The sequence below is a fragment of the Strix aluco genome, chromosome 3 (genome assembly GCF_031877795.1).
Source record: "Strix aluco isolate bStrAlu1 chromosome 3, bStrAlu1.hap1, whole genome shotgun sequence".
NCBI lineage: Eukaryota > Metazoa > Chordata > Aves > Strigiformes > Strigidae > Strix > Strix aluco.
Genome location: NC_133933.1, coordinates 72,220,390 through 72,245,714, shown reverse-complemented (window position 1 = coordinate 72,245,714; position 25,325 = coordinate 72,220,390). Strand labels below are relative to the sequence as shown.

Genomic DNA, 25,325 nt, shown 5'->3' with positions numbered 1-25,325 from the left:
TACCTTTTTAAAAACATTTATTTCATTCCTGACCAAAATCCTTCACTTCAGGTAGTTCTCTGACTTCAGCTCTCTCATGGCCATGGTGGAACTTAATGTTCTGAGCCAGGGAAACAGTTGTAACATGCATTGTCACAAAAGGGTCTCTTGAGGATTTTACTCCAGGGGAGAATTGAGTACAGTAGTCACTTGCTCCAGGATTTCTTCTTACCTGCCTATATTTCATCTTTCCACCATAAAGAGAGGAAGAGGAGGGGCCTCCAGGAAAGTAAGGTGGAAAATTTATTTCTACTATCAGTCCAAAAGTGGGCATCATTCAAGAAAGAGCTGTCTGGTGATGATCTCCAACTAATTCAGAATAATTTTGCAAAAATAATGCCTAATAGCATTTCACAAGGCTATTCTAACACAGAACTTCTTACTAGGCTTTGATGTAGATGTATAGGGACACATTTCAACCTTGCGACAAGTGCATCCTTCCAAGGACATCATTAATTCAACCTGAATGACAAACTGTTGACTTCAAAAATACTATAGTTGTTGTAAATGCAGTTTATAGGCTGGTGGTTTGACAAACTTTGTGTCTGGGATCTTAGTCTATTTTTCTCCCCAAAAACTGCAGAGAAAAATTTCTGTCCAGAGATTTAGTTCAGGACAAAACAGGTCTGCTAGCCAAGAAACCTAGCCACTAACCTGCTGAGTGACTGCAGGCAAGTCATCTGCTCTCTGTTCCCTCTGCCATGTGTTCTCCATCTATTTAGAGCATAAGGATGTCTTCTGGGACTGCCACTCACTGCGTGTTTCTGCAGGGCTCAAATACCCCAAAACCCTCCCTCCACATGGGCCTGTAGGTGATACAATGACTGTAAATATCCATGCAAGAGATCTTTACCATCACACCATTTCCTAGTGGAATTTCATTTAATCCAAATATCCCACTCTTATTTTCAGTGATTGGGCAAGGCAAGTCCCCAGGTGTGAGAAGCCCTCCAGCTGCCTAGAAACTGAAGCTACAGACAGCTGTAGTAGTATTAAATACCTCCCCAGGATCCTTCTAGCTAGCAGTTGTCTTTTGTTCTCATCTCTTTTCATATTACCCTTATACAGTCCTCTTGTATAGCCAATACTAACCTGAAAAATGTGAAGAAAAAAAAAAATCAAGCTTGCCTTAGTTAATTTGTGTTGACAACATAGACACAGACACACACAAATATTTATATATTTATAAAATATACACATTTTGCATACAGAATGCTGGAAACTTTCTAAATGAAGCAGAGATCTGAAGTCAGAGAAATTCCGCTAAGTTATGGTCAAGGGTGCAAAGATGAATTGATTTAAATACAGTCTGCTAATAAAGAAAACTGTTTTCATCTCTGTACGTATATTGAAAGAATCCTGTCTCCAGCAACTGACTTCATCATCAAAAAGCATCAAAATGCGGTGTCCTTGCAGATGTGTATTTATCTGAACCCCAATATATTAAAACCTCAGAGAAAACGTAAAACTGATTCCTCAAGACAAAGAGTTGCCTTTTGTGAGGGTTCACCGTATAGTCTGGTCACCATGACAATAATTACCAACTGGCTCACAGTGTTATCTGAGACACCGCAGGGACCTGACTTACACAAAAGAGAAAGCAGAATGCAGTACACTGTATTCCACTGGACTGTAAGGCAGGTAAGCATTAATGAATATTGAGATTAAATGACAGGCAAAGAGTCAAATACTAGTAAGCAATAGGATCAGTTCATACCTTCCCCCAATGCCCATAATGTCTTTACAGGCCACGTAAGCTTTCCATTTGAGTTACATCAACTATAACACCATCCTTAACCTTGATACAGTTTTTTTCTGCAGATTTTTTTTTTTTTTTTCAGATGGCAAGCTCTTTCAGCAAGGATCATCTCTTCTTTGCTGTTTGCAAACAGGGCAGACCCCTCTCATGTTTAGCAGCATTTCCATATGTACATGGCTGTCCTGATGACTCCAAATTAATTTTGTCATAAGGAAAGATTAATGTGCAAGAATGGCAGCATCAGACCTGGACCAGGGATACACAGAAGCATGCCTCAGGTACCAGTAAGGCAAATAATCCAGCAATTAATGATGAGGAGAAAACTGACCACAAAAAACAGAACGCAGACTTTATGAAACTACTAACATGAGACTTGAAAAGTAGCAGCACATCATCTATTTTAATTGCATGGTTCCTCTGAAATGAAGTGCCCCATTAATGGTTACATGTCCAGTGTGCAGGTGAGACTGTTGTCAAATCCATCACTATTCAGTCAAAAACCCTAGGGTGAAATTCTGTGCTGTGTAACAAAAAACTTACGGCTGAGAAAAAGGGAGCTTTGATGGCTTAAAACAGTCTTCTTATCATCCAACTTTTAGCTGCCTCAGGAGCTATAGCTGACATCGACCACTTTTATGCCCTACTACCTCGTTTTTTACCAAGGCCCTTCAGAACAGAGAGAACATTGCAATGAATTACATGAGCTACCATCCAAGGATGTATTTGTTTCAGTCAGACCTAGTGAAGAAGGCATGCTCAGCAGAGGAGAGACAGGAGATAGGAGAGAGAACAAAATTAGGGAAGTGAAGAGGAGCTATTCAAATTAACTCATTGCATCTGTCTTAAGTCATACAAAAAGATATAATTTCACCCAAGAGCAAACCTTCCAAATGGCAATTTATTTTCTAGAAATTATTTAATGGCACACCACTACTTGAGTGCCTGGTACTTTACATACAAATAAAAATGGCAAGTCCCTGCACTTCAGTGTTGTAATCTAAATTAGACTTTTGAGACCAAGTCCTCTGTGGATATAAATTAACATAGCTCTACTGGTGCTGGAGGAATTATTTATGCACAGAAGGAGAAACAATATCAGGAAAAGACATTTTTGACTGTAAATGATATGGGAAAAAGACACTTCTTAACTGTAAAACACCAACCCAGTCCTGATTGTTTTTATTTAAATTATTAATCCTCTGGGATTCTCCAGTGACTCTGATTTTACAACATTTGTAGATCTGGTGAATCCATATATTGATTCATAAAGGAATAGGAACAGACCTTTCAGCTCTCAAACAGAGGAAACAGAGGGATGAGCCATGTAAAACAAGGGAATTCTATAACCAAGGCTTCTAGGCTGCTTACATAAAACTCCTGAAATTTTGGCTTTAAAGGTCACAAATGACAGCAAGGAAAATGGTCATAAAAATTAGATATGCTCATATTTAAAGCAAAAAAAATAATTCCTTAACTATTAATTATTGTCAGAGCCAGTGCCTTCTCTGAGCTTTCAGATCTCGTGGTGGAGGTTGTAAATCTTTCTGAAGAGAAGCAACAGCAGTAGGGTAGGCATGAGCACACTCCTCATGCCGCCAGTATGTGCTGTTAGTATCTGTGGTGGTGCAACTCTTCAACAACATGGCTGCATTCAATATTGCCTTAGAGCCAAAGCATTTCTACTTTATTGCAACTGGTTATGATCCCTTCAAACAGAGGGACTACAGCTAGGCTATTCATCTTTCAGTGATACACTGATGGGCCTTCAAAGGTGATACAATATTGCTTTTTTTTTTCTTTTTCTTCTCTGGAGACATTAGGTAATGGTATTTATATATGCTGACGTTCATCAAGACAGTTCACTTGTGAAAAGTTCCTTGGGAATGTTGGGAAACCAACAGGTATGCTTCTATTTTCTTACTGCTAATTCCTCTTATTTAAAAATACTGCTGATGCATTCTGCCTTCTCAAAAAATATATCCAAATGGGCCCACAAAAATCAAATCAAAAAAGCAAGATGTATGTGATGTTAAAAATATACATTAAATCATTTAAAGGGAAAAAGATTTACAGTAGTAGGAGACGACATAGTGCTCTGAAGAGAGGCATTAGCAAGTGCTTCGTCCTCTGGACTTCTACTGAATATGCTTTACTAGGAAGATTTTACTCATCAGTCATGTTCTGCAAGTTGAATGACAGTGATGTTTTCCCAGACTGATCAATTTATTAAATGAGGATTTTATATCACCCCATTTATTGTAAAGTGTAAAACACAGGCTAAGTGGCTAAAAAACATTTTTACAGATGAATATTGCATTTATTATTGGACTAGGCAGAAGTGAATCAAATTCTAACATGAAAAATGTGCTTTTTCTGGGTTTGATTTGTTTCTTCACAAAAGTGTTGTTTGAAACAGTAGAGATGGCATCTTTCCTTAACTGAACAAGCTTTTAAATGTAATGCAATGATAGGTGCACAAAAATGCTCTTAGTGGTTGTATATCAGTAGATAATCCTCTCAGATTTTAAAAAAAGCCTTATCCAAGGTTATCTCAGTCTGTAAGCTATGACCCTTTCAGGTAAATTAATAGAAAGCCCTAACTTACTAGGCTTTAGGCAAGGGTTCTATATGGTGTGGTGTTTTGTAACTCATAATCCTCTATAAATTAAATCTATTCACATACATCTTCCAAAAGAAAGAGAAGTGTTAATGAAATAAAGATCAGAAAGTAACATGAAAGAGAAATAAATTTACTTTATTGCACCTATTAATGAAAATATGGACACTGTGTGATTAGTAGCTGGGGACACATTTATTAAATACTGAAGAAAAAAAGACTTTCAGTACAAAATTATTCTGTAGATTATTTCTTTTATCTACCATTGAAAATTATCTAGGACAGAAGTTCAATACAGAGAGATGCTTGTGTAATAAGCATGAATGAAATGGATTGATAATATTTGAAAAGGAAAGCTCAAAAATATTACAAAATAAAAAGAAAGCTCAAAAATGTTGTACTTCTATTGTGCTACATTTGGCAATATCCAGTGCAGAAGAAAAGGGAGAGGGGTGAGGGAGAGGAGAGGACCTATTCAGTTACACAACCCTATATGTGTGGGGCCAAATTTTAACGAATTGTTACAGTTTATGTACCAGTGAGGAATGGAAAACCATGATACGTGGATACTCTTATAGCTGAAATGAAAACTGAACAGACATATTGACATGTGCAATGTTTCGGTGTATAGGAATCAAAACTTACGGCAGGAGTACAAACCATACACATTTCTTCCAATGTAAATGGATTTTTCGAATATAAATTCATGTAATTAAAGTTTTTTTTTGTCACAAGAAAGGTATTAAAAGCTTATTAGAACTGTTTTTTTAATTTAAACTGGTACTTTACATCTTCACCAGCAATGAAGATGAAGTCTTCAGAAATCCCCATTATTCATTTTGTTGTAAGGAAAACACAGGGCTTGCTATAGGGTTAGACTGTCAAAATAAACACTTTTCATCTTTTCTGACGTACTGTGTGTGTGCATGTTTGCAGAGGGCAAAGGATACTCTTCAAAAATTTCAAGACTTCAAACAAAGATTCAACACTAAGCAAACACAACCTGTTTTAAATAAGAGTTAGGAAAAAAAAAAAAAGCCACAGCTGTCACTTGTGAGTGGTCAGTGTTTCTGATGCCTTTGAAACATTCATGCACCTTCTCATCTGTGCCCCTAGTTCCTGTTATAAAAAATGCTACAAAAGCAAAGTTGTGGATGAAAACAAGGATGTGTTAGACATCCTACAATCCAGTGTGCCCTTCAATTACTGACATTGCAAGAGCTGTGGAAACAGGAGGACTAGCTTACATTTGGATTCTTACTTTATCTCTTTACTCAGAGAGAATTGGCATGACAATATTTTGTTTTATTTAAGAAAAACAAATCTGACAATCCCAAATTTTTCCAGCCTTACTAAGTAATTCTGTTAAATGCTTATTTACACATTTTCGCTGAACACCTTCTCACTTCAGTAGGAATGAAATGTGCACAACAGGAAAGCACATGACACATAACCTGGGAGAGACAAAAAGGCAAGACACTAGAGCAGCTCGTAGGCTGGAGATGAAAATAGTCCTCTGAGAATGGGATTTTTCTTCTACAGACAGGTGTGCTGTAGGTTCCTGGATGACACAGGGATACCTAAGCCTTAATCTTCCCTGCCAAAGCACTTCCGTCTGAACCAGGGTTTCACCTCATCCCTCAGACCTTGTATCCACACAACCCTGCGGTGTCCGGGTCAACACAGCCACGACACCAGGGTTTCACTTGAACTGCTGACAGGCCTCATGCGTGCCAGCAGCCATAATGTGGTGACCCTTTCCCTACACAAATGTACTAATCACAGCTCTATCATGAAAAAGAGACACCTATCATTCAGTTTGGGTTAATTATTAACCCATGGGTGGAGTTCAGCTCCAGATCAAGGCATAAAAATGTACATAACTACATGAACCTACCTACATGCTCCCATGTCCTTGCTCTGACTACGGTCAGGAAACCTCATCAATACAGTTAAAACATGATTCAGCTAACCACAAAGTGTCTACTTAGCTTTCTAGGTGCTGCTGACAGTACAGGCCATAATGGAAGCTTAGAGATGTAGCATGCACATGGCCACCTAAGCAAAGATGCCTTTCTCTGGAGCTGGGCTGTCCCAGCCCATTGGTCATTGTTACATGCTGGGTCAGCTCTGAAGAAACAAACACACATGCCATTTTCTTTTTCCAAAACATATCTTCCAAATTCGCACTTCTTGGAAAAAGTTTCAATTCTATCAAAGTGAATGGAGCTGTATTTCCTTAAACCAAGTCTGCATGTGTTCTGGGAGGCCCATCTATGCAAGCACTGACAGTCTGAGACAGAACATAAGCATCAAAATATAGACACAGCTGAGCAGGTAGACACAGTAGAGCAGTTGAAAAATCGCTCATAGTGTGGGTTTCGGAAAGGAAACCATTTGAAACTGCCTAAATGAACGGCGTCAGCTAGAAAAACCAAATGCTCTGACAGGCATTTTCATATTGGAGCAGAGGTTTCTTTGTGGTTACATCTGAACAACACTACATGTTGAGAGAAACCCAAGCACGACATTTTGGCTAGGGGTGCACACAATGTATAAGGACGTAAAAAATTTGTAAAGGTTTTTTTAAATCAATACATTAGTGTCGCAGACTATCGTGTTATTACAGCTGTGCTGCACCTGCAATCAGGGTGAAAAGTTGCATTTACATTTGAAAATTGTAAATACAAATTACATTTGTACATTTGAAAAAGTTATAAAAAATATAATGGCAGTGCTTGGCAATGTGTCTTTTGAAATAATCTAGTTCCCATTAATTTGAAATTGTTAGCATGTTTTATGCCATTAGGTATCAAATGTCTTTTTGTAATTACATGAGAGATGACAACCAACAAATAAAGAAAATGTGTTTAAGTGCCCAGGAAAAACAAATTAGTTTCATCTGCAGTTCACAGAAATTTTAGAGTCATATATCATTGTTTTTGTTGTTATTTTTTAAAGCTGCTATGATTTATTACTCTAACCATATAGCCACAAATTGAAAACATGGATTAAAATGTCTCCTACTTGACCTTTTCGCAGATATCCCATGAATATAAATATTAATTGTTTGCATTTAACAGCTGCTGATCAAGTAATATATTGTAAAAAGTATTGTTTGAAATATTATTCTATCATACAAATTGCATAGTTTCATAGCAAATTTTATGGGTTTTTTATGCTAATAGGCACTTTACAAACCATTGCATAACCTCCACAGATTTACCCTACATGAGTGGTTGTATATGATGACTTCTCAAATGATGACTTCTGGTCTATGACTGGATAATCTTTGCACTTTATTGGTACAAGAAATCCTCTTTGATATTAACTCTTCACCCAAAACAAATCTTGACTTTTATTTATTCATTCAGAGATGAGAAATCAGTTAGCTACTCATGCATAAAACTTTAAAAACGAATTCACAACAACAAAACTGAAACAAACCCTTTTCACTTTCTTTTGGAATTCTATTCCTGTTCACATTTGCAGTGCTTACTTTCACTCTTAGGCTTGTCCTTATTTCTCTCAGGCACTGCACTCTCAGTGAAGACTTAAGTTGTCTCTGCTTGGCACAAAGCAAAGTAAAAGATAGTGCTGAGCTGCAATGATTGAAGACAAATAATAGAAGCAAGCATATTGTCTCAGTACCGCTACTAAATTCTGGTATGGGTTGCAGCCTATTCTCCCTCCTGCGCCTCATCTAGTTGAGGCACTGAGGGAGAAAAGATTGCTTACTCACTTCTTCCCAGTGTGTATATCTGCTGTAGGAGCAAGCACACAAACAGTAAGCCCTTACACTCATGCAATGAATTCCATTAAATTAAACTTACACAAGCCTTTAAAAGATACAGCTCATGTGTACTCTGAAAAATAGCTATCTCATCTATCGCTGCACATGAAGCTCCAAGAAAGGCATATTAATTCACAAAATACTAGATATTCCTAAATTTTGGCTAGCTTTTGGGTGAAAACTGAGAATTAAATAATTAAAATAATTTTATGATTTCTTTTTAATGCCCAAAGCCTACTAGATGTTAACAGGATTACTGAATGTTTAGTTTATCACAAAATCATTCTCATCCTGCATTAGAATATTACTTCTTGTCATCATTTGGTTTCTTAGGAAGACCTTTCTCTACATGTATATTGAGGAAGACTGGCTTTGTGCAGTTAGGATTACTTGCCTTCTAGCCCCACTGGACTTGTAGGCCATGTCATAAATTAAAAGCTCTTGGGACATAATAAGAAAATGTTCACTGCCCCTACTACAAATACTCAAATGGCTCTGATATCCCAGCATGTTGGTGACCCTACACTGTGTGTTTTGAAGGAGGATAGGGGGTTGCTTAAATTTGACATAAAGTTGCTTGCCCATCAGTTAATCAGTCAGTCATGTCCAAAATGAGAGCTGTAAAAGGACTTGTCATACCGTTTACACCAGCTGCAACAGTTTCCCATTGGCTACTTTGCCTCTCTTTATTTTCTGCCAGAACAGACAGATTTTTTCAAACACCTATTTTTCTCAAAACGAGTTGCATCAAAAATTTCATCTTCAGGTCCCCCTATGATTTCTTGTAGGGAGTGTTTACTATTCATATTTATAAATGATAGGTTTCTTTCCTACTTTATAACCATTTTCTGATCTGTATATTGGCCTGATGTTACAAAATTATTTGCTGCTTGTCCTACAGGGCAGTGAAAACAATTTAGTGTCTCCATGTTTGCTAACATTATACTACTCATTAGAAAGCTACTTTAAGTTCCCATTTATTGTAAACACATTGGTTTATTAGTGAGCAAGAACACTTTCTGGGAATTATCATTTCTGATGCCCTAGAAAAGTGCTTTCTGTACAAATTTTATTTTTTAAGTTGAGTCTAAGACATACTTACGCTGTGGCTTCTGTGTCCTTAATGAACTGCCACCTGCATGGAAATACACTGCCTCCCTCTGCTACACCCATGGAATCGGGGCTTCCAATATGCAATTTATAGATTTTTGCCCACAGAATCTCCTCTAAATGGCATTTATTTGAGATGCATTTTTAAGCGGTTTCAGTCTTGGCCTGAATATTCATCTGCCTTTATAACCTTCTCAGCTGTTTGTCCTGTCTCTGGCCTTGTTTATAAAGATAGTGCGCAGTAAGTCAGGGTATGAATTTATGGTTCCTTGCCACTAACTCTCTGTAAACACTCCTACAGCATACTGAATTGCCTTGGTTTGAAACAATTTAATCCTCTGAGTGACCACAAAAGAGGCCATACAGGAAACCAAATTAATTGTAAATTCACAGCCTAGCACACTTCTTTATGTAGACAAGCCATCTATTTCACTTAATTCTTTGCAACTACCTTGTAGTGATGATATACCAACATCCCCAAGAAAAAGTTCATTTACTCTTCCTGCTTTCACTTTCACTGCCATGACTCTAGAGCTGGTGTCTAGTCAGTGAGAGAATCTTATTATAGCAACGTCCAAATGTGACATACAGCAAGGATTAAAGTGTTATCCAACTTGTACATGCATAAGCAGGCTCCCTGGAAACAGAATTCAGACTGATACTTTCATTTTCAAACCTGTATTTTCCTCCATCTGAGCAGTCAATGGAGCATCTTCCTTTCTAAGTAAGATCCAATTATAATGAGAGCTTGGATTGACAGGAAACATTATTATAACTGAATGAGCTGTCAAATCCATGATTAATAAGGTTTTTCATTTAGGTTCAACAATAGCAGCATCAGACCACTGGCATATTATTATTCAATAACTCATAACATTCATAAGCAGGTTTACTTTCCATTTTGGAGGATAGAGGGAGATCTCTCACATTCAGATGTTCATATGGGGCAGAAGTGGTTTCAATATTTCATGAGAGGATTTTGTCTCTGTGTTTTCTGAAGGTGCAAACTAACGAAAAGCCTCATACAAAATCTAAGCCTGCTGTTTAAGGATTTAGTTTCTGTTTTCCTCTTAGCTTCCATATTTTTGCATTCACATTCTTATTGCTTGAACCATGAGAGCAGAGAGGGAATATCGGTAGTGTAGGAGGTTTGTAGCCTGTGTGTCTATATCGTCAGATGCTGACAGTATGGAATATAAGTAGGAGGCAAACCAAGACCTCTGTGGTCCGTCTCTGTTCAACAAGGTGCAAGGCAGAAGATAAACAGCAGATATTTCATGTTATCCACTGTGTATGTATGCATTTTAAAATCATTGCGTGTGGCTCAAGCAGAGCAGATTTTTTCTACTATACACTGCTTTTCATTTTTATGTGAGAGACATTAAAAGCGGGATAGTTATGAATTAGGTATTCACAAGAGGAAAAGAACATATTTAGAAAGAAAAATCCTCCCTCTCAAAAAAACCTTTTTATAACAAAAATGCAATTCCCTCCATCCTACATAAATTCTGCTTTCCCATCCCATTTCACAGTTTGATAGAAGATAACTGGATATCCCATTTTTCTGTTTCACTAGTTCTCAATTTCACCTTCCTAGCCTACCTCCTTAATCCAGTCTTCCATCGGAATGGTGGTGCTGTTTCATCATTGCAAGTAGTATAAATGATTTGGCTGTAAAGGCTGTGTGCTAGGGTTGACTTAGAAAAATGGCCTTTTAGTCCAGCATTCATTTATACATCATCAGTTACGTCCCACTACTTTTTATCCAAATATGATCTATCAATATAAAAATAGATATAACTCATACTGTAGCAGTCTCTTTCCTCATTTTCTTCCCTTGTTGACACCTTGCATGCTTGCACAAGCTAACCTTTAACATGCGGCTTTTAGTTTAATGTTATCATCTGTCAAAGTCCCACAAACTGGGGAAATGTATGGAGGCATTCTGAGAAGCATCTGAGTTTCCATCCATAACCTTTCATGTCTTGAAACTAACTGCTACCTTCTATAAACCAACAGGTGAAGACTAGGCTTAAGACACCAGATATACCACAGCAGATGCAGAAGGCAAGCACAAAGGCTGATGTCTGCTATAAGAATAAACTATGAAGTGGTTAACAAAAATCCAAACTTACAAAGGTGTTAGAGGGCCTCAAGGTTAACACCTTGCAATGTTAAATGGGACAAGTTCACACCTCTCTTCTTTCTTGTTTCTTCCTCTTTCAAATGTCCACACTTCAGAATCCAGCTGTCCTAGACAACAGTCACCTGCTTTTTGCACCTCTTCTGTAAATTAACATTCAGTGGAAAACTTTAAGCAAGATTAAAATGTACTAGTGTCCAGGAATTTCATTGCTGTTATTATATTTCTGTTGTTACTGTTGTTCCTATTGTGGTAGCCAATGCACAAAAAGCTGCATACCTGCAAAAAATTATGCTTGTCTCTATAAATATCCGAGATGGGAAAATGAAGTATTGTGTCCCATTTCATAGACAGAAGAGACAGCTATATGAACAAGTTGCCACCAAGTAAATGAGCGTGGATTTACAGCTCATTAACTACTCCATAGCAACTGTCTGTGTGGTTATTGCTCCAGAGTAAATGTGAGGTAGCTCTGACCCTTACTGAAAGTGAGGCAATGTATCTTACATTTACCTGAGATTTAAGCATCCATATAAAGTAACTAATGAGCTGTAAATCCACACTCTTTCTTCACACACGGCAGTTTCTTCATGTATCTTGAGGCCATGATATTTATGTGATTTGTCTGGTGTCACCGAAGCAGCATGTGACAGAAGTGGGAATATAAACCAAATGTATTGACCTCCTGCAAACCCCACTCCCTGCATGGCCAGAATTTTCCTGAAGAGCTGCTGTTCAATTGCTTGGCACATCTCCCTTCAAATGAGAGCAATTCACAAGCAAACTCAGCCACTCTTTTCCTCATCAGTACTACAGAGCATGCATATACCACTTAGGCAAAACAGATGGATCGGTAAAAGTAGCTTCCAGATAGAGTTCTTCATTTCACACATAAAATATTATTTACTTTTTCAAACACTTAAAGTTTAAAAGAAAATGATGCTTTGGGAAAGGCTTTATTCTGCTTTATTAATCAGATTTCATCTCTAGCTGATCTATAGTCCTAATTAGTGCAGAGTCTAAGTATTCTTTAGCCACTGTGTTGTCCATCAGGGTGGTGCATGGCATGCCACAAGCTAGCAAAGAGGCTTCTTTCTTTTCCTTTTTTACCCCTGTGACTACTATCAAGTGATACTCTACTGAGACTCCATCACACTGGTTCAGGTGGACAATTGATACAAGTCACTGCCTACAGTCATTGCAAGTCTGGGATCATTGTTCTGATTTTTCAGTGACAGCATAGAAATCACAACAAAAATAGAATACCCGGTGCCTCCTCAAACCCCTTGTTACTTTGTATTAAAAAAAGAGAAAAAGAAACCAATGGGAGCAAAATCTGAATCACAGCATCACAACATATTGCCATTTAAAATATTTACAAGTAAAATTATTTCATGTCCTGAGGTAGAACAAGAACATAATGCTGTTAAATACCTTGACAAAGTTCAGTGTAAATTATACATGTCTATCCATAAAGAAGGGAAATTAATTTTCTCAGTACAGACATTAAATACATTGTTTTTCAGCCTTTAAAAGCTCCCTCATATAATAATTGATAAACTTCACTATGCATTTTATTATCATCATGCTTTTTATGTCATGTCTTTGGACTAACACATTCGAAAAGCAGAGAGGAAAGCCCAGGACTCAGACTGTCTTTACGAATTTTAATGCATTTGATGTGTCTCTCCACAGCACTTTTTGTTCCCTGATAATCACTCAATTCCTCACTGCAAGGACTTTCTGGAAAATGTGAGTCATGCCTATAGGTCCTTTAGGATTTGACCCTGCTGTCACACTGACAGCAACTTTCTTATTTCATTTCATGGGGCAATATATTTCAAAGCATAATCCCAACCTTCTGGGATGCCTTCAGTTTTGGGATGCCCAGCTCTGACAGTACTGCAAAAGTTTGAATTTCATGAAGGAAAGTGTAATGGAAATGGGAAATGTCAGTGCTTTCTTTTACACTGACCACATACAAGACTTCAGTGACTCTGATGAGCATCCTTTTCTTTATTTTTCTGTTTTAGCACAGGCTACATCAACACTAGTTGATTAAACAGTGCCTGTAAACACCCCTGGGCTCAGTTTCAACCTCTGCCAACTAGCTCTTTCCCAAACAGTTCCCGGGAGTGATCTGGGAGTTAGAACACCCCAAGGCCCAGTCCCAGTATGCTGTTTGCAAGCAGCCCCACGAACTTGAAGATCGAGTTACTAGCAGAGACATCAGCCACCTTGTGCTGGTTGGCCTTCGGAGCCCAGAAGAATCCCTAAAGGTGTTTAAGCAGGGACGGAGTCAGAGAGTTCCAGCAGCTGGCTCTGCAGGAGCCTCAGGAGCTCCAGGCAGATCGTGGCATGCTGGTGCTGCAGGCGGGCATTGCAGGAGTACAGGGACTGTGTTTCCTGCTGGAAATTCATTCTGGGTAGATTATCTCTGGCCAGTTTAAACTGGAAAACTCTATGGTGACTTCTGAACAGACCAAAATACAGGCTGTAATAGGTAGCACTTCAATAATCAACTATCCATGAACTTAATTTTCCAACCTTCTTGCCATGAAGAGAAAGGCAAATGATAGACTTCAGCCTGGAGAACAGCCTCAGGGGAAGACTAGCCACTTGGAACACCAGATGAAAAAAAAACCATTTCAGATCCCCCCTAAATTACATTTTTGGAGAGTTATTCTACTGCAGTACTTCCTAGAATTTTGGATTTAATTTCCTACTTTTTTGTCCTGCTTCATAATTATACATAATTATCTGATTTTGTTATGTTATGTATTTTGTTATGTTGTGTACTTTCTGCAAGAGAGAAAAAAATGTGCCAGCCAATTCTCCCCTTACTGACATCAATGGCTTTTGGCTCATACACTCTGTGCAGAATTTTCCTTCTTCTTATCAAGGGTTCCATATTTTCATGTGGTCCAATTTTTTATTTCTTCTGGGCATCCTTTTTATTTTGATATTTCTTTTCTCTTTGTTCTCCAAGTAATTCATTTTTAGCTCTAAATTAAGCAATTTGCTTTTAACCAGTTGGCATTTTCATCAGTCAGCATATCCAAATGTTCATCTGTACCTTCCTTAATTTCATGTACTCTATCAGCATTTCCTGTAGCAGTAACGGCTTTCTGCAATGAGACTTATACCTCAGATTGCCCTGCTAGTTTTTCAGGAAATTATCTACTGCCTGTCCTTCTGGCAGGCACATTGTTATCTTCCCCACTATATTTTGGTTTTGAGAGTAACATCAATCCTCAGTAAGTGCCTACTACAGACTTGATGCTCCTCTGTGGAAATTTTAAGCTTTTAGTGTTGTTTAAAAGAGAAAGAGGTCTTAATGCCTTAATATCAGGAAACTCCAGACATTTATTAGCTGGGGCTTTAGCGTTTCCTGCTCCTCTAACTCCTTCCTGTTGGTTCATACAAAGTCCATAGTGTGCCCAGCAGTCCTGGATCCCCATCATGCAGATGAGAGTGCTTCTCTAGCCACCATTGCTTGGTTTCTTTTGCAGAAAAGCCCAGGACATGAGGTGAGATGGCACACATGCAGGCTTCAGCCCAGCATGATTCCAGGATGCATATAGAGTTACCAGAAAACCGTCATGACCCCCGGGTATGGACATAGCCACAAGGATCTCTGCAACAGAACACCAATACAAAGTCCTTCAGCTCGGACTGTCCAACCTGCAATAGAATTAAATGGCTTGACACTTGTCATCATCTACAGCCTGCTCCAGTTTGATGCTCTGATGAGGTTTGCAACAGGCGCTGCTGGGGAAGGAGATGAAAACCCATGTGTAACTTGCAATGTCTTGCAGATCCTACCCAATAATGCCTGTGGCCTTGGCTTCAGCGCACTGCATGAGAGAAGAGAAAGTGGGGGAGATGTGTTGGGAAGAAACAAGGAAGAGAAAAAGACAAGCCTGACTGAAAGCAGTAGAGAGGTCTGGGGAACCAAGGTCATATAAGTTGTGGGGGCTGAAGGGCACATGACAAGTGCAGTGTTGGGAGGCCTGAGATGCATGGGTCTGGGTGAAATCAGGGAAATGTGGCACAGGATGGGTGTTAGGAGGAAAGAGACCCTGCTGCACAGTGTGGAAGTAGTGCTCAGAGGAGTGAGAAGCTGCAGGGGAAGGAGTTGGGGGGATTTGGAACCTAACTCACTGGGTGAGCATGGCATTTTGAGAGACTTCAAGAACTTGGCCACAATGACAATTTGAGGTGGTCATTAATCTGTAGGGGCTGCACTTTCAGCCTTCCCATGATATTTATTAGGGACTTACAAAGCTATGGGAAAGTGACATGGAGCAACAGTACATGGGATGTGGGGAAGGAGGGGAAGACAGAGGGTGGAAGGTGAGACTCCAAGGAGAGAGAAACATCCTCTTCAGTGGGGACAGAGAAAAAGAGAGGAAGAGGAAGCATGGCTGCAGCTTCAGCAGCCACAATGCTGAACCTGACAGAGAGAAACCCTCTTTCTTACATTTGCATACGCACATTTTTGCATCTACTAATGATCCACAATTTCCTCCCTCATTTCCAGTGCCGAAAGATTATTAATTCCTGAAGTCTGTTCTTACCTATTCCTTCCTGACTGACCTGCATGCATTTTCTAATATGTATTTATTTAGGAAGGTTAGTTTCTTGCTACACAGCAGAAATATTTGTGTTAAATCTACTCTATAAAGTCTAAAAACTTGAAAAATGCTCAGGAAGCAGAAAAGAAATAGTTAGGAGGAAGGAAAGGAGGCGCTGCAGGAAAACTCATTTACTGAAATATGCAGTTTATGTCTTATCAATTTAATTCCAGATAAGTCTTCATTTTGCTGTGAAGACAGATGAGATAAATATGTTAATGGCAGATTTCGATAGTTCAGTTTGTAGAACTGCAAAGCCAGATGGAAGTGATAATTTTTCTTTCATTTTAATTTTGAAATAAAAAACAAGAAAGCAAGGAAGTTCCTGATATTGTAACACTGTAATGACTTTTTGAAGGATAATGGACCTTAGCACAGAATGATGATTAACGATCATGCCCTGATACTTACTATTTTATTAAATTCCAGTTTCCCCATCTGGAATTCTCTCAGCTTTCTGGCCAGAGCCAAGCAGATTACTGTGTGACTGACTTTTCCAGTTCCACATTCAAAAAGAAATTTAGCAGCAATCCTAACTTGAAGCTGGTGAGTATTTTACTGATACTACTGTTGCTCAGGCTAAATACACACCTAAGCGGACCACTGAAAATAGCCTTGGATGGAGCTAACCTCTCTTACTCTATCAGGAGCCAAATACTGTCCTTCTAAATTGCCTTAAGCAGTGCACTTAGTGTCCTCAGGGTATTACAGGACTAAACTGTGGCCTTCCATGCCTTGATTATACTTCCCCCAGTATGAACAGGCACCTAGGAATGTTTGGCGTGGGCTCTTCTTTGATTATTTCCATTTAAAACAAAGCCATTGAGGGACATATATTAACACATTCTTAAATCTGTAAGGTTATTCACTGCTGGAACTGTGTTGGTGATAATTTCTTTCAATCTGTTGATCACGTAGCACTATGTCAGCCTCTCAGCTGAACAGGTAATTCTGATAAGCAAAAAGAAAGCTAGAAAACTTTTGCTGCTTGAATCCCCTTAAGGGGAGGAAAGTATAGTTAGGAAGTAAAAAGCCTAAGGACGTTTTAGGAAACAATTTTCAAGCCTTTTCTGTCCAGGATCCCACCTGAAACATTACTCTGGAGTTACTAAGCAAAAACTTGGTTTGTTATATTCACCATGGTGTTCTAACTTTGAAAAGAACAAGCACATCTGGCTTGTTCCTTTTAAATGAATTTTAATTTCAAGAAGGTGAGGTCCTGACTGGTTCCTCCCACGGGAACTTCTCTCCAGGAACAACTTGACAAGTGAGTGAGGTGCTCCATTCTCAAATCTGTAGCATTACCTTCTAGGGTTTTATTAGGTCATTCTCATTTTCTGGCTAAGCTCACTAATCAGAAATTAAATGGCTTAAACTATTTAATTCAACATGGCAGTTAGAGCTCCCTGAGGACTTTATTCCAATGATTCCAGTGAGGAAAATGTGGATTTCTTGTGAATGACTGCTTGTATCCCAAGTTTTACCATTAGACAAAGGGTATAATTGACCATCGCTATCCTCATCTGGGGGTGCAAAGCCAGTAGGGTTTGTGGGTAGAGGTGATACTGGTTATTAGATATCTGATATCTGATACTGATATTAGATAGATATCTGATATCTGAAATATCAGACTGATTTAATCATTTGATACATACCATTTTGTTTAATTTGTTTATTTTGCATGTATTTCCCTTGGGGTTTTCTGTCTTTATTCAATTGACAACTAATACAAAATTGCGAACATACGTGGTCTGGATGTTTCTTATCCTAACAAAAAGATCAGATGAGAGGGAAAAGGAAAGTCTATGCTGCACTGTGGAGGGAAGAGGAGAGATCCCCAGGCTCTGGAAGTGAAAGCTGTGTCAGCAGGAGCCAAGCCAACTTAATTAGCCCTGTGAAGAGACTGGGCAGAGCGCTTGGTTAATGTAGCTATATTAAGTTTGAGAATTGACATGATGTCTTCGGACTTTTCTGAACTGTGCAAACATGTGTGTCTGCAGCATTGCACCTTGCGCGCAAGCAAAGGCAGTTCTTGCACTCATCTGAGGTTCCAGTCCATGCTGGCAGCTAATCTCATACAATTCAGTAATTAGCATGAACAAAAGTGCACAGTGAAATGCACACTGCCTAGTCCCTCTCCTGGCCCTAGTGTTCCCTCACCAAGGTCAGGCAACAGCAGGCAGAGACAGCTGGAGCCTCTCTGCCCTCACAGCCTTGCTGTGAGCTAAGAGGCGATCAAAGCACAAGCCATAGCTAGAGGTGACCCACCCTTGCAGAGCATCCTCAGGTATTGGCATAAAACAGCCGGATCTTAGTCCTCTGTGGACTCATGGAGCAGCAGCATTTAATCCTGGAGCACGAAGCCAGGCAGAGCTTCCCAACTGGTGGGCACGGAAGCCATTCACCACCCTCCAGCAAGCAGCCAGAGCTCCCTAAGCACCAGGCAGGGAGCTGCCTGCGGGAGGAGCATGGCAATTCATGCAGCACTAAAGCTTATTCCAGGCTGCCACCTTGTCAAGCTTAAGTTCGGCTCATTAGGACGTTCGTCTGTTATTTATGCAAATGAGTCTATGCATAGTCACAAAATATGCAAAGAGGGCCATTTATCAGTTTGGCACAATTTCCAACGTTCTGAACCCTGAGACATCCCTGATACATGTAGAAGAAAATGCAGTCTCCCCTATCGCTACTGCTGGCAGAGAGGCCAAGGCAGAGCCTATCCACTACAATCCACGTCCTCTCAGAGGATTCGTGGTGCTTGGGATAGAGAAGATAATGCATTCTGTGTGACTTTAAACCTATTATGTTACAACTCAGGATGTTTAATCTTATGAATAAGGGATCTCTACTTGTTTCACCTTTCCAGGGAAGGAGATTTATGAATCTGCATAACTCTAAGCATTCTGACTGCAGTTTATTATTTATTTATAACAAGCATGTGACAAAAATAATGTCTTTGGAACAGTCTGCTTAAACGCGCTTCTTTGGACAGCTGCAGTCTAAGGTCGCTCTCACTCTTGAATGTGCAAAGGAACCTCAGCTCATCCCTCTCCTACCCTTATTGCTCTCTTCTCACTTCAGTAAAATATTGTCTTCTGCACGAGGTTAGCCTAGAGTCAGCATCTACCTGTGCTCCACATGCAGCCATTAGTAACTGCAGGTCTAAATCCTCCTGACAAGGGTATGGGTCTACCAGAAACACAACATTAGGGAATTCTTCTCCAGTTCTGTACCCTAGGTCAGTACCAGGCCAACGGCTTGCTTGTTAGCTCCAGTTTCTCGTGTATCCTCCCTAGCCTAACAGGATGGCTTATTTAAGCTGCTACAAGATTCACTGCACAGATTAGCAGAAAACAAGTTTCCATAGTACAAGTAAAGACAGAATGAAATGATGTAGATATTTGTTGTATTGCCCTTATCTGAGGGACCCACCTTACACATTCACTTCTCCTGAGGTCTGTTCTAATCGTTTCCCAGGACCTCTGTGCAGCTGTGGACCTGCATGTGGTGTTGGCATTGGCACTGAGGAACACCTCCAGCAGGCAAGGAGGGGTTACTCACACAGACTCCCCTTCCAGGGTGGTTACAATTGGACCTTAATTTGAGAGCAACACAAAAAATAGCTTTTCCTGAACACCCCAAAATATAATTCCATGAGTTACGTTGCATTTAAAGTGCAGCATAATCACAGTGCAGAGACCTGAAAGTACTTCCAATGTTTTTTCTTCTTTCCCTGTAGGGAATTTGTATTTTCACATGGGAGTAACTGCAACCAAAGTTAAATACCTCCTGGACAGTCTTGCTCATTAAAGTCTGTCAAGGTGCCTTTCTTTGATTCTTCCAATATATGCAAGAAAACTGGTGGGTTGACCCCAGCCAGCAGCTAAGCACCCACTCAGGTGCTCACTCACTTCCCTCAACATCCAGATGATGATCTCATCAGGAGAGACAACAGTAAGAACAAAAGCAAGAAAACTTGTGGTTTGAGATAAATACAGTTTAATAAATGAAGGAAAGAAGAAAAAAACCCCAGTGATGCAAAGGCAGTCACACACCACCTCCCAGAAGCAGAACAATGTCCAGCCAGTCTCTGAGCTATGGCTACCTTCCCAGGCCAACCATCCCCTCAGTTTTTATTGTTGACCATGGCATTATATGTCATGGAATATCTCTTGGTCATTTGGGGTCAGCTGTCCCCTCTGTGTCCCCTCCCAACCTCTTACCCACTCCCAGCCTCCTTGCTGAGGGGGGGCGGGGGGGGGGGGGGGGGAGGGGGCAGGCAGCCTGGGAAAAGAGAAGGCTTTGACACTGTAGGGGCACTGCCGTGCAACAGTCAAAGGATTGGTGTGTTATCAATGCTTTTTTAGTCAGAAATCAAAACCACAATGTCTTACAGGTTGCTGTGAAGAAAATTAACTCTATCTCAGCCAGACTCAACACAAAAATTAATGAACAAATGCATTGCCTTAGATTAACCATGAAGAAAGTGATCCCAGAAGGAGCACTTCTTTCTTAACATCAAATGCTATTCTAAAATGGCTACCCTTTTTATTCCAAATCTATTTGCCACTTAGGTAAGTACAAAACCATGTGGTCAAAAATATCTATACAACCTGCCTTTCTGTGAATTTAATTCTGCCATTTCCAGCTGAGCAAAATTATCTTTACATCATGAAAACATATGCTTCCCTTAATAAAGATTTTAACACAGCCACTTTGAGTCTCTTCACTTTTGTATCAATGCGGTAAAGGATTATCCATGCAAAATTATATGGCCAAGCTTTCTGCTGTGAGTCAGCATGGTTCTGTTGTTCTTCATGGATCAATTAACACCCACTGGAGATTTTAACCATTGTTGTCTATAATGGCTAATTTGCCTGTTACAGGGAACTGAGAGCCATCTGTGTACATGCCATAAAAATACACCAATGAAATGGAGACTGTAAACTGACACAACATGGCCTATGATTGTAAAAGATTCAAAGACAACGTGTGATACCTTACCTTTGGAGCCTGTAGTACATCAGAAAAACCTTGTTTAGATACTGCAAAACCAGGTTTTGGTGCAGGCGTTGCTGGCTTTTTGGGAGGCCTGGGTGGTGGATGAAGGGTTTGATTTTCATATCTTCGCACCATATAGTATTGCTCTTCGCTGATCTCTTCCACTGTTGTCTTAGTCACAGGTGGTACAATTGTCTGGACATCTTTGCTGAGCAAATGGACTGACATGTTTAAACGATATACAGGAATCTCCCAACTCTCCACTGGACTGCTGGCACTACTGATCAGCAAATAAGAGTCTGTGATTTCTTCTTCAAACTGCAGACCAGGCACAGCAGCCAAGACATCTTCCTCAACAGAAAGGTCTCTCACAGACACTTTGACATTAAAAGGCAAATGAAATTCTTTGCAAATCTCAGAAAGCTGGTACTGTTTCTTGTCATGAATTACTTCCACAAAGCCACCTTCCATGTACATAGGGAGGAGCACTTTCTTATATGTATCACTTAGTATTTGTTCACAAGCTAGAACGTCTATGAGTTTCTTTCTTCCCTCATACAGAACTTCACTAGTCTGGCATTGCTGAACTAGAAATTGATCTCCAACCGAAACAGAAAAAAGCTCTTTATGGGGGGAATCAAAGGCTTTAGTTGCTACAACATGAAGCTGTTCCTTTTCACTTCTTGCTATCTCTAAGTCATAGGCAGTTGGAAACTCCCGAGGTCTTCTCTTGAACTTTCCTTTGTAGCTCATAGGGATTAAAAAATGTCTTTTGGGGGAATCACTTCTGATCTCAGAGGCTAGGACTCTTGTTGCCTGGTACTTTTTGTAGATGACAATCTCTTTCCCTGTATTCAATAAGTTATAAGGTTTTTGGCCTCCTGAAGGCCCTTCCATTATCTCGGCAACCATAGGAAATTCCTTGCTTGTTCTCTCAAATACATCTTCCAAAGACAGTGGCTGAAGGAAAGAGTTAATATCATAACAGTCTGTTATATCCTTGACCTCGACATCTAGATCTGAGAGGATATGAACTATGTCCTTTCGAACTGAAAAGAAAAAGAAATGAATTGATTTTTGTTTTCAAACTGACATTGAATAAAATATACATGTCCTGTTGGCCACATATGAAAAGTACCTTCCCTGTGGTGTGCACTTCCATATAGTAACATGCACAGTTAATAGGATCAGTCAAAGTCTAACTCTTTTAATTTGAGATATATGGCTATCAGATATGCAGGAGACCTCACAAAGGAAATGAGAAACAAGAGGAGATGAGAATAGGGTGTGTAAGTGAACAAAAGTTTAAGAAAAAGGAAAGGGAAAAAAAATTCTAGTTCACTATCTTTCTCACAGTACTTCCAATTTTAATCAGCTGTTTATCTTACCAAACTTTTTCTTGAGTACAAGATGTATTTCTATTCTTTTATTTCATAGTAACTTATGGTTTCTCTAAAGAAATGTGTGGGGGAGCATTTTAAAACCATTTTAATCCATTAACACATGCTGTTGCTATGGCCAATCTGGGAGAAATAAGATATTTTTATATTTATAAGAACAATGAAAACATCTATAATTATTATAAAATAATATCACTTTTTTAAAAAAGACAAAACCTTTGTATAACAAAGTCTAAACTTATTGTTAATGAATGAAGAAATTTCTACTATAATGGTACTCTGTGGAACTCTTGCATCTTTTCCTGTTTTTGTTCACTGTCAGAACTGAGCCATTGCATTTAACAGTCTGACAGGGAACAACAACTCCTTTGTCACAACTGAACTTGCAAAATTTTGGATGCAAAACTTTCAAGCACAAAGCTGACTATGAAATTAAGGCTTGTTTAAGAATTTGTCTCCAGATCAGTGACACCTCAGATCACTGACCAGGGCAGTAAAATTTAACAAGCAAATAATATTTAATGATTCTCTTCAATAAGACTTATTCTACATAGACCTGCACAGTCAGAGAGGGACCTGGGGGTGTTGATTGACAGCCGGCTGAACATGAGCCAGCAGTGTGCCCAGGTGGCCGAGAAGGCCAATGACATCCTGGCTTGTATCAGAAATAGCGTGGCCAGCAGGGACAGGGAAGTGATCTTACCCCTGTACTCGCACTGGTGAGGCTGCACCTCAATTCCTGTGTTCAGTTTTGGGCCCCTCACTACAAAAAGGACATTGAATTACTTGAGTGTGTCCAGAGAAGGGCAACGAAGCTGGTGAAGGGTCTGGAGCACAGGTCTTATGAGGAGCGGCTGAGGGAACTGGGGTTGTTTAGTCTGGAGAAGAGGAGACTGAGAGGAGACCTCATCGCCCTCTACAACTACCTGAAAGGAGGTTGCAGAGAGCTGGGGATGAGCCTCTTTAACCAAGTAATAAGTGATAGGACAAGAGGTAATGGCCTCAAGTTGCGCCAGGGAAGGTTTAGACTAGATATTAGGAAGCATTTCTTCACAGAACGGGTTGTTAGGCATTGGAATGGGCTGCCCAGGGAGGTGGTGGAGTCCCCATCCCTGGAGGTGTTCAAGAGGCAGGTTGACATAGCGCTTGGGGATATGGTGTAGATGGGATCTGTCAGTGCTAGGTTAACGGTTGGACTAGATGATCTTCAAGGTCCTTTCCAACCTAGATGATTCTGTGATTCTGCACACAAGGACTGTATATCCTGGATTCACACTTCCTTGTAGCAGGACATACCAATATTTTATACTTAAAAGTCAGTATCAGATGTGTTTTATATGACAGAGTTTTATGACAATGATTCAGGATCTGTTTATTCCAACTCTGTTTTTTCACACTGACACCTTCAGGTGCTAAACATCCTAAACACCACAAGGGAAAGTCAATGAAGGGAAGATGAAAGTTTTCTATGAACATTTTGGGGAGTTCCACACACATAATTTGTTCATTATTAAGAATAAGTATAGACGATTCCTGCCCACAGCCTGTGAAAATGCTATCCCTCTTATCAGGAATCTTTTTTATTGAATTGTGTATAGTATTTCTTATACTTTATCTTGTGTCTATTTATAGCTCTAAAAATGGTGAAAATCCATTTTTCATGGTCTACAAGAAAGTAGTTAATCATTTACCATGAAGCCTATTTTTCAAGTTTGTATTAAATAGTTATTTAGGACATACTTAATGCTGCTCAAATATTGAGCACACTATGAAACATAAATGGGTATGGAATAAAATCAACAAATACAACTCTCCCTGGAATATCTGATTGGAAGACAAGTGAATACCAAACATTTCTGAGTCTTCATAAAGCTTTTTAGAAACATTAAATTCTTACTGATTCTACACATATATCTAAGTGGGTGTAGGAATGCACCTAAGTGAATCCAGCTTTAGGAGACAGGTTAGATTCCTGAATCTAGGTAGAGTTGTAGAAAATGAAGTATTTTATCTCGTGAAGATATATTTTCCAAACTCACACATTAAATCACATAGCAAGCACAGCTGAATGTCTCATGATAAACATTTAACAACTATAGTATATTGTGCTAACAGTCTCTGCCCACTTTATTTTCTTTCTCTTTTATCCATTTACTTACACCATTCATCAGAGCAAGCTCAACTGTGAAATTTCCTGCTTAATACCCTCATGAATGACATATTTCTGTTAGGATTTCATTTCTATGGAGCTCACTGGTTTGCTTATAGTAAACGCAACAGGCAGTAAAACCTTCCCAAAAGCTAAGCTCCTATTCTGCAAACTTTAACGGGATGGGTGCATCAACAAGTCAAATTGCAGCAAGTTTCCATCTACTGCCTTGATTGTCCTCAAGCAAGGTCAAACATTTTAGCTTAAGCTGTTTTTTTGCTTAGGTAAGTATTCCAGTTCAGAGAGGGTACGCTCTGCACACACACATGGGTCATTACTGCAGCTTGGCTATTCAAGTCACCATAACTCAGGAGAATTTCACTGTGTGCTTATAACCTTGCACACCTTCTAATTTTATTCCATGACTAGTTTCACTAACTGGCTTTAAAATTAAGGCACAGATATAGACATTGGTAAGAAGAGGACCCAGCAGTTTCAGTGTTTTGGTGGAACAGCTAGAACAGTGATAATGTACCATGGACAAAATATTTTTTTTTTAAAAATAAAAACTCATAACATGAATTACAGCCTTTAAAAATATTGGTTTTGTAGTATCTTCCTGTTTCCTCAAGCCTAGAGGTTTTAGAAATTGTCCATGAGTCTTTTCTGTTTATATT

General features: G+C 39.3%; 1 protein-coding gene across 4 annotated transcripts in view; it reads right to left on the bottom strand.

Annotated features, from left to right (window-relative positions):
- THEMIS (thymocyte selection associated) overlaps nucleotides 1-25,325 on the bottom strand; it is an 83,112-nt gene that overhangs the window by 33,772 nt on the left and 24,015 nt on the right. For 2 of the 4 annotated variants that reach the window (XM_074819159.1, XM_074819160.1), the window contains exon 4: nucleotides 21,103-22,148. In XM_074819159.1, coding sequence (XP_074675260.1) covers nucleotides 21,103-22,148 — 1,046 coding nt within the window. Of the gene's footprint in view, nucleotides 1-11,516; nucleotides 11,605-19,567; nucleotides 19,694-21,102; nucleotides 22,149-25,325 lie in introns of those variants that run through there. The other 2 variants (XM_074819161.1, XM_074819162.1) reach the window with 2 other exon arrangements.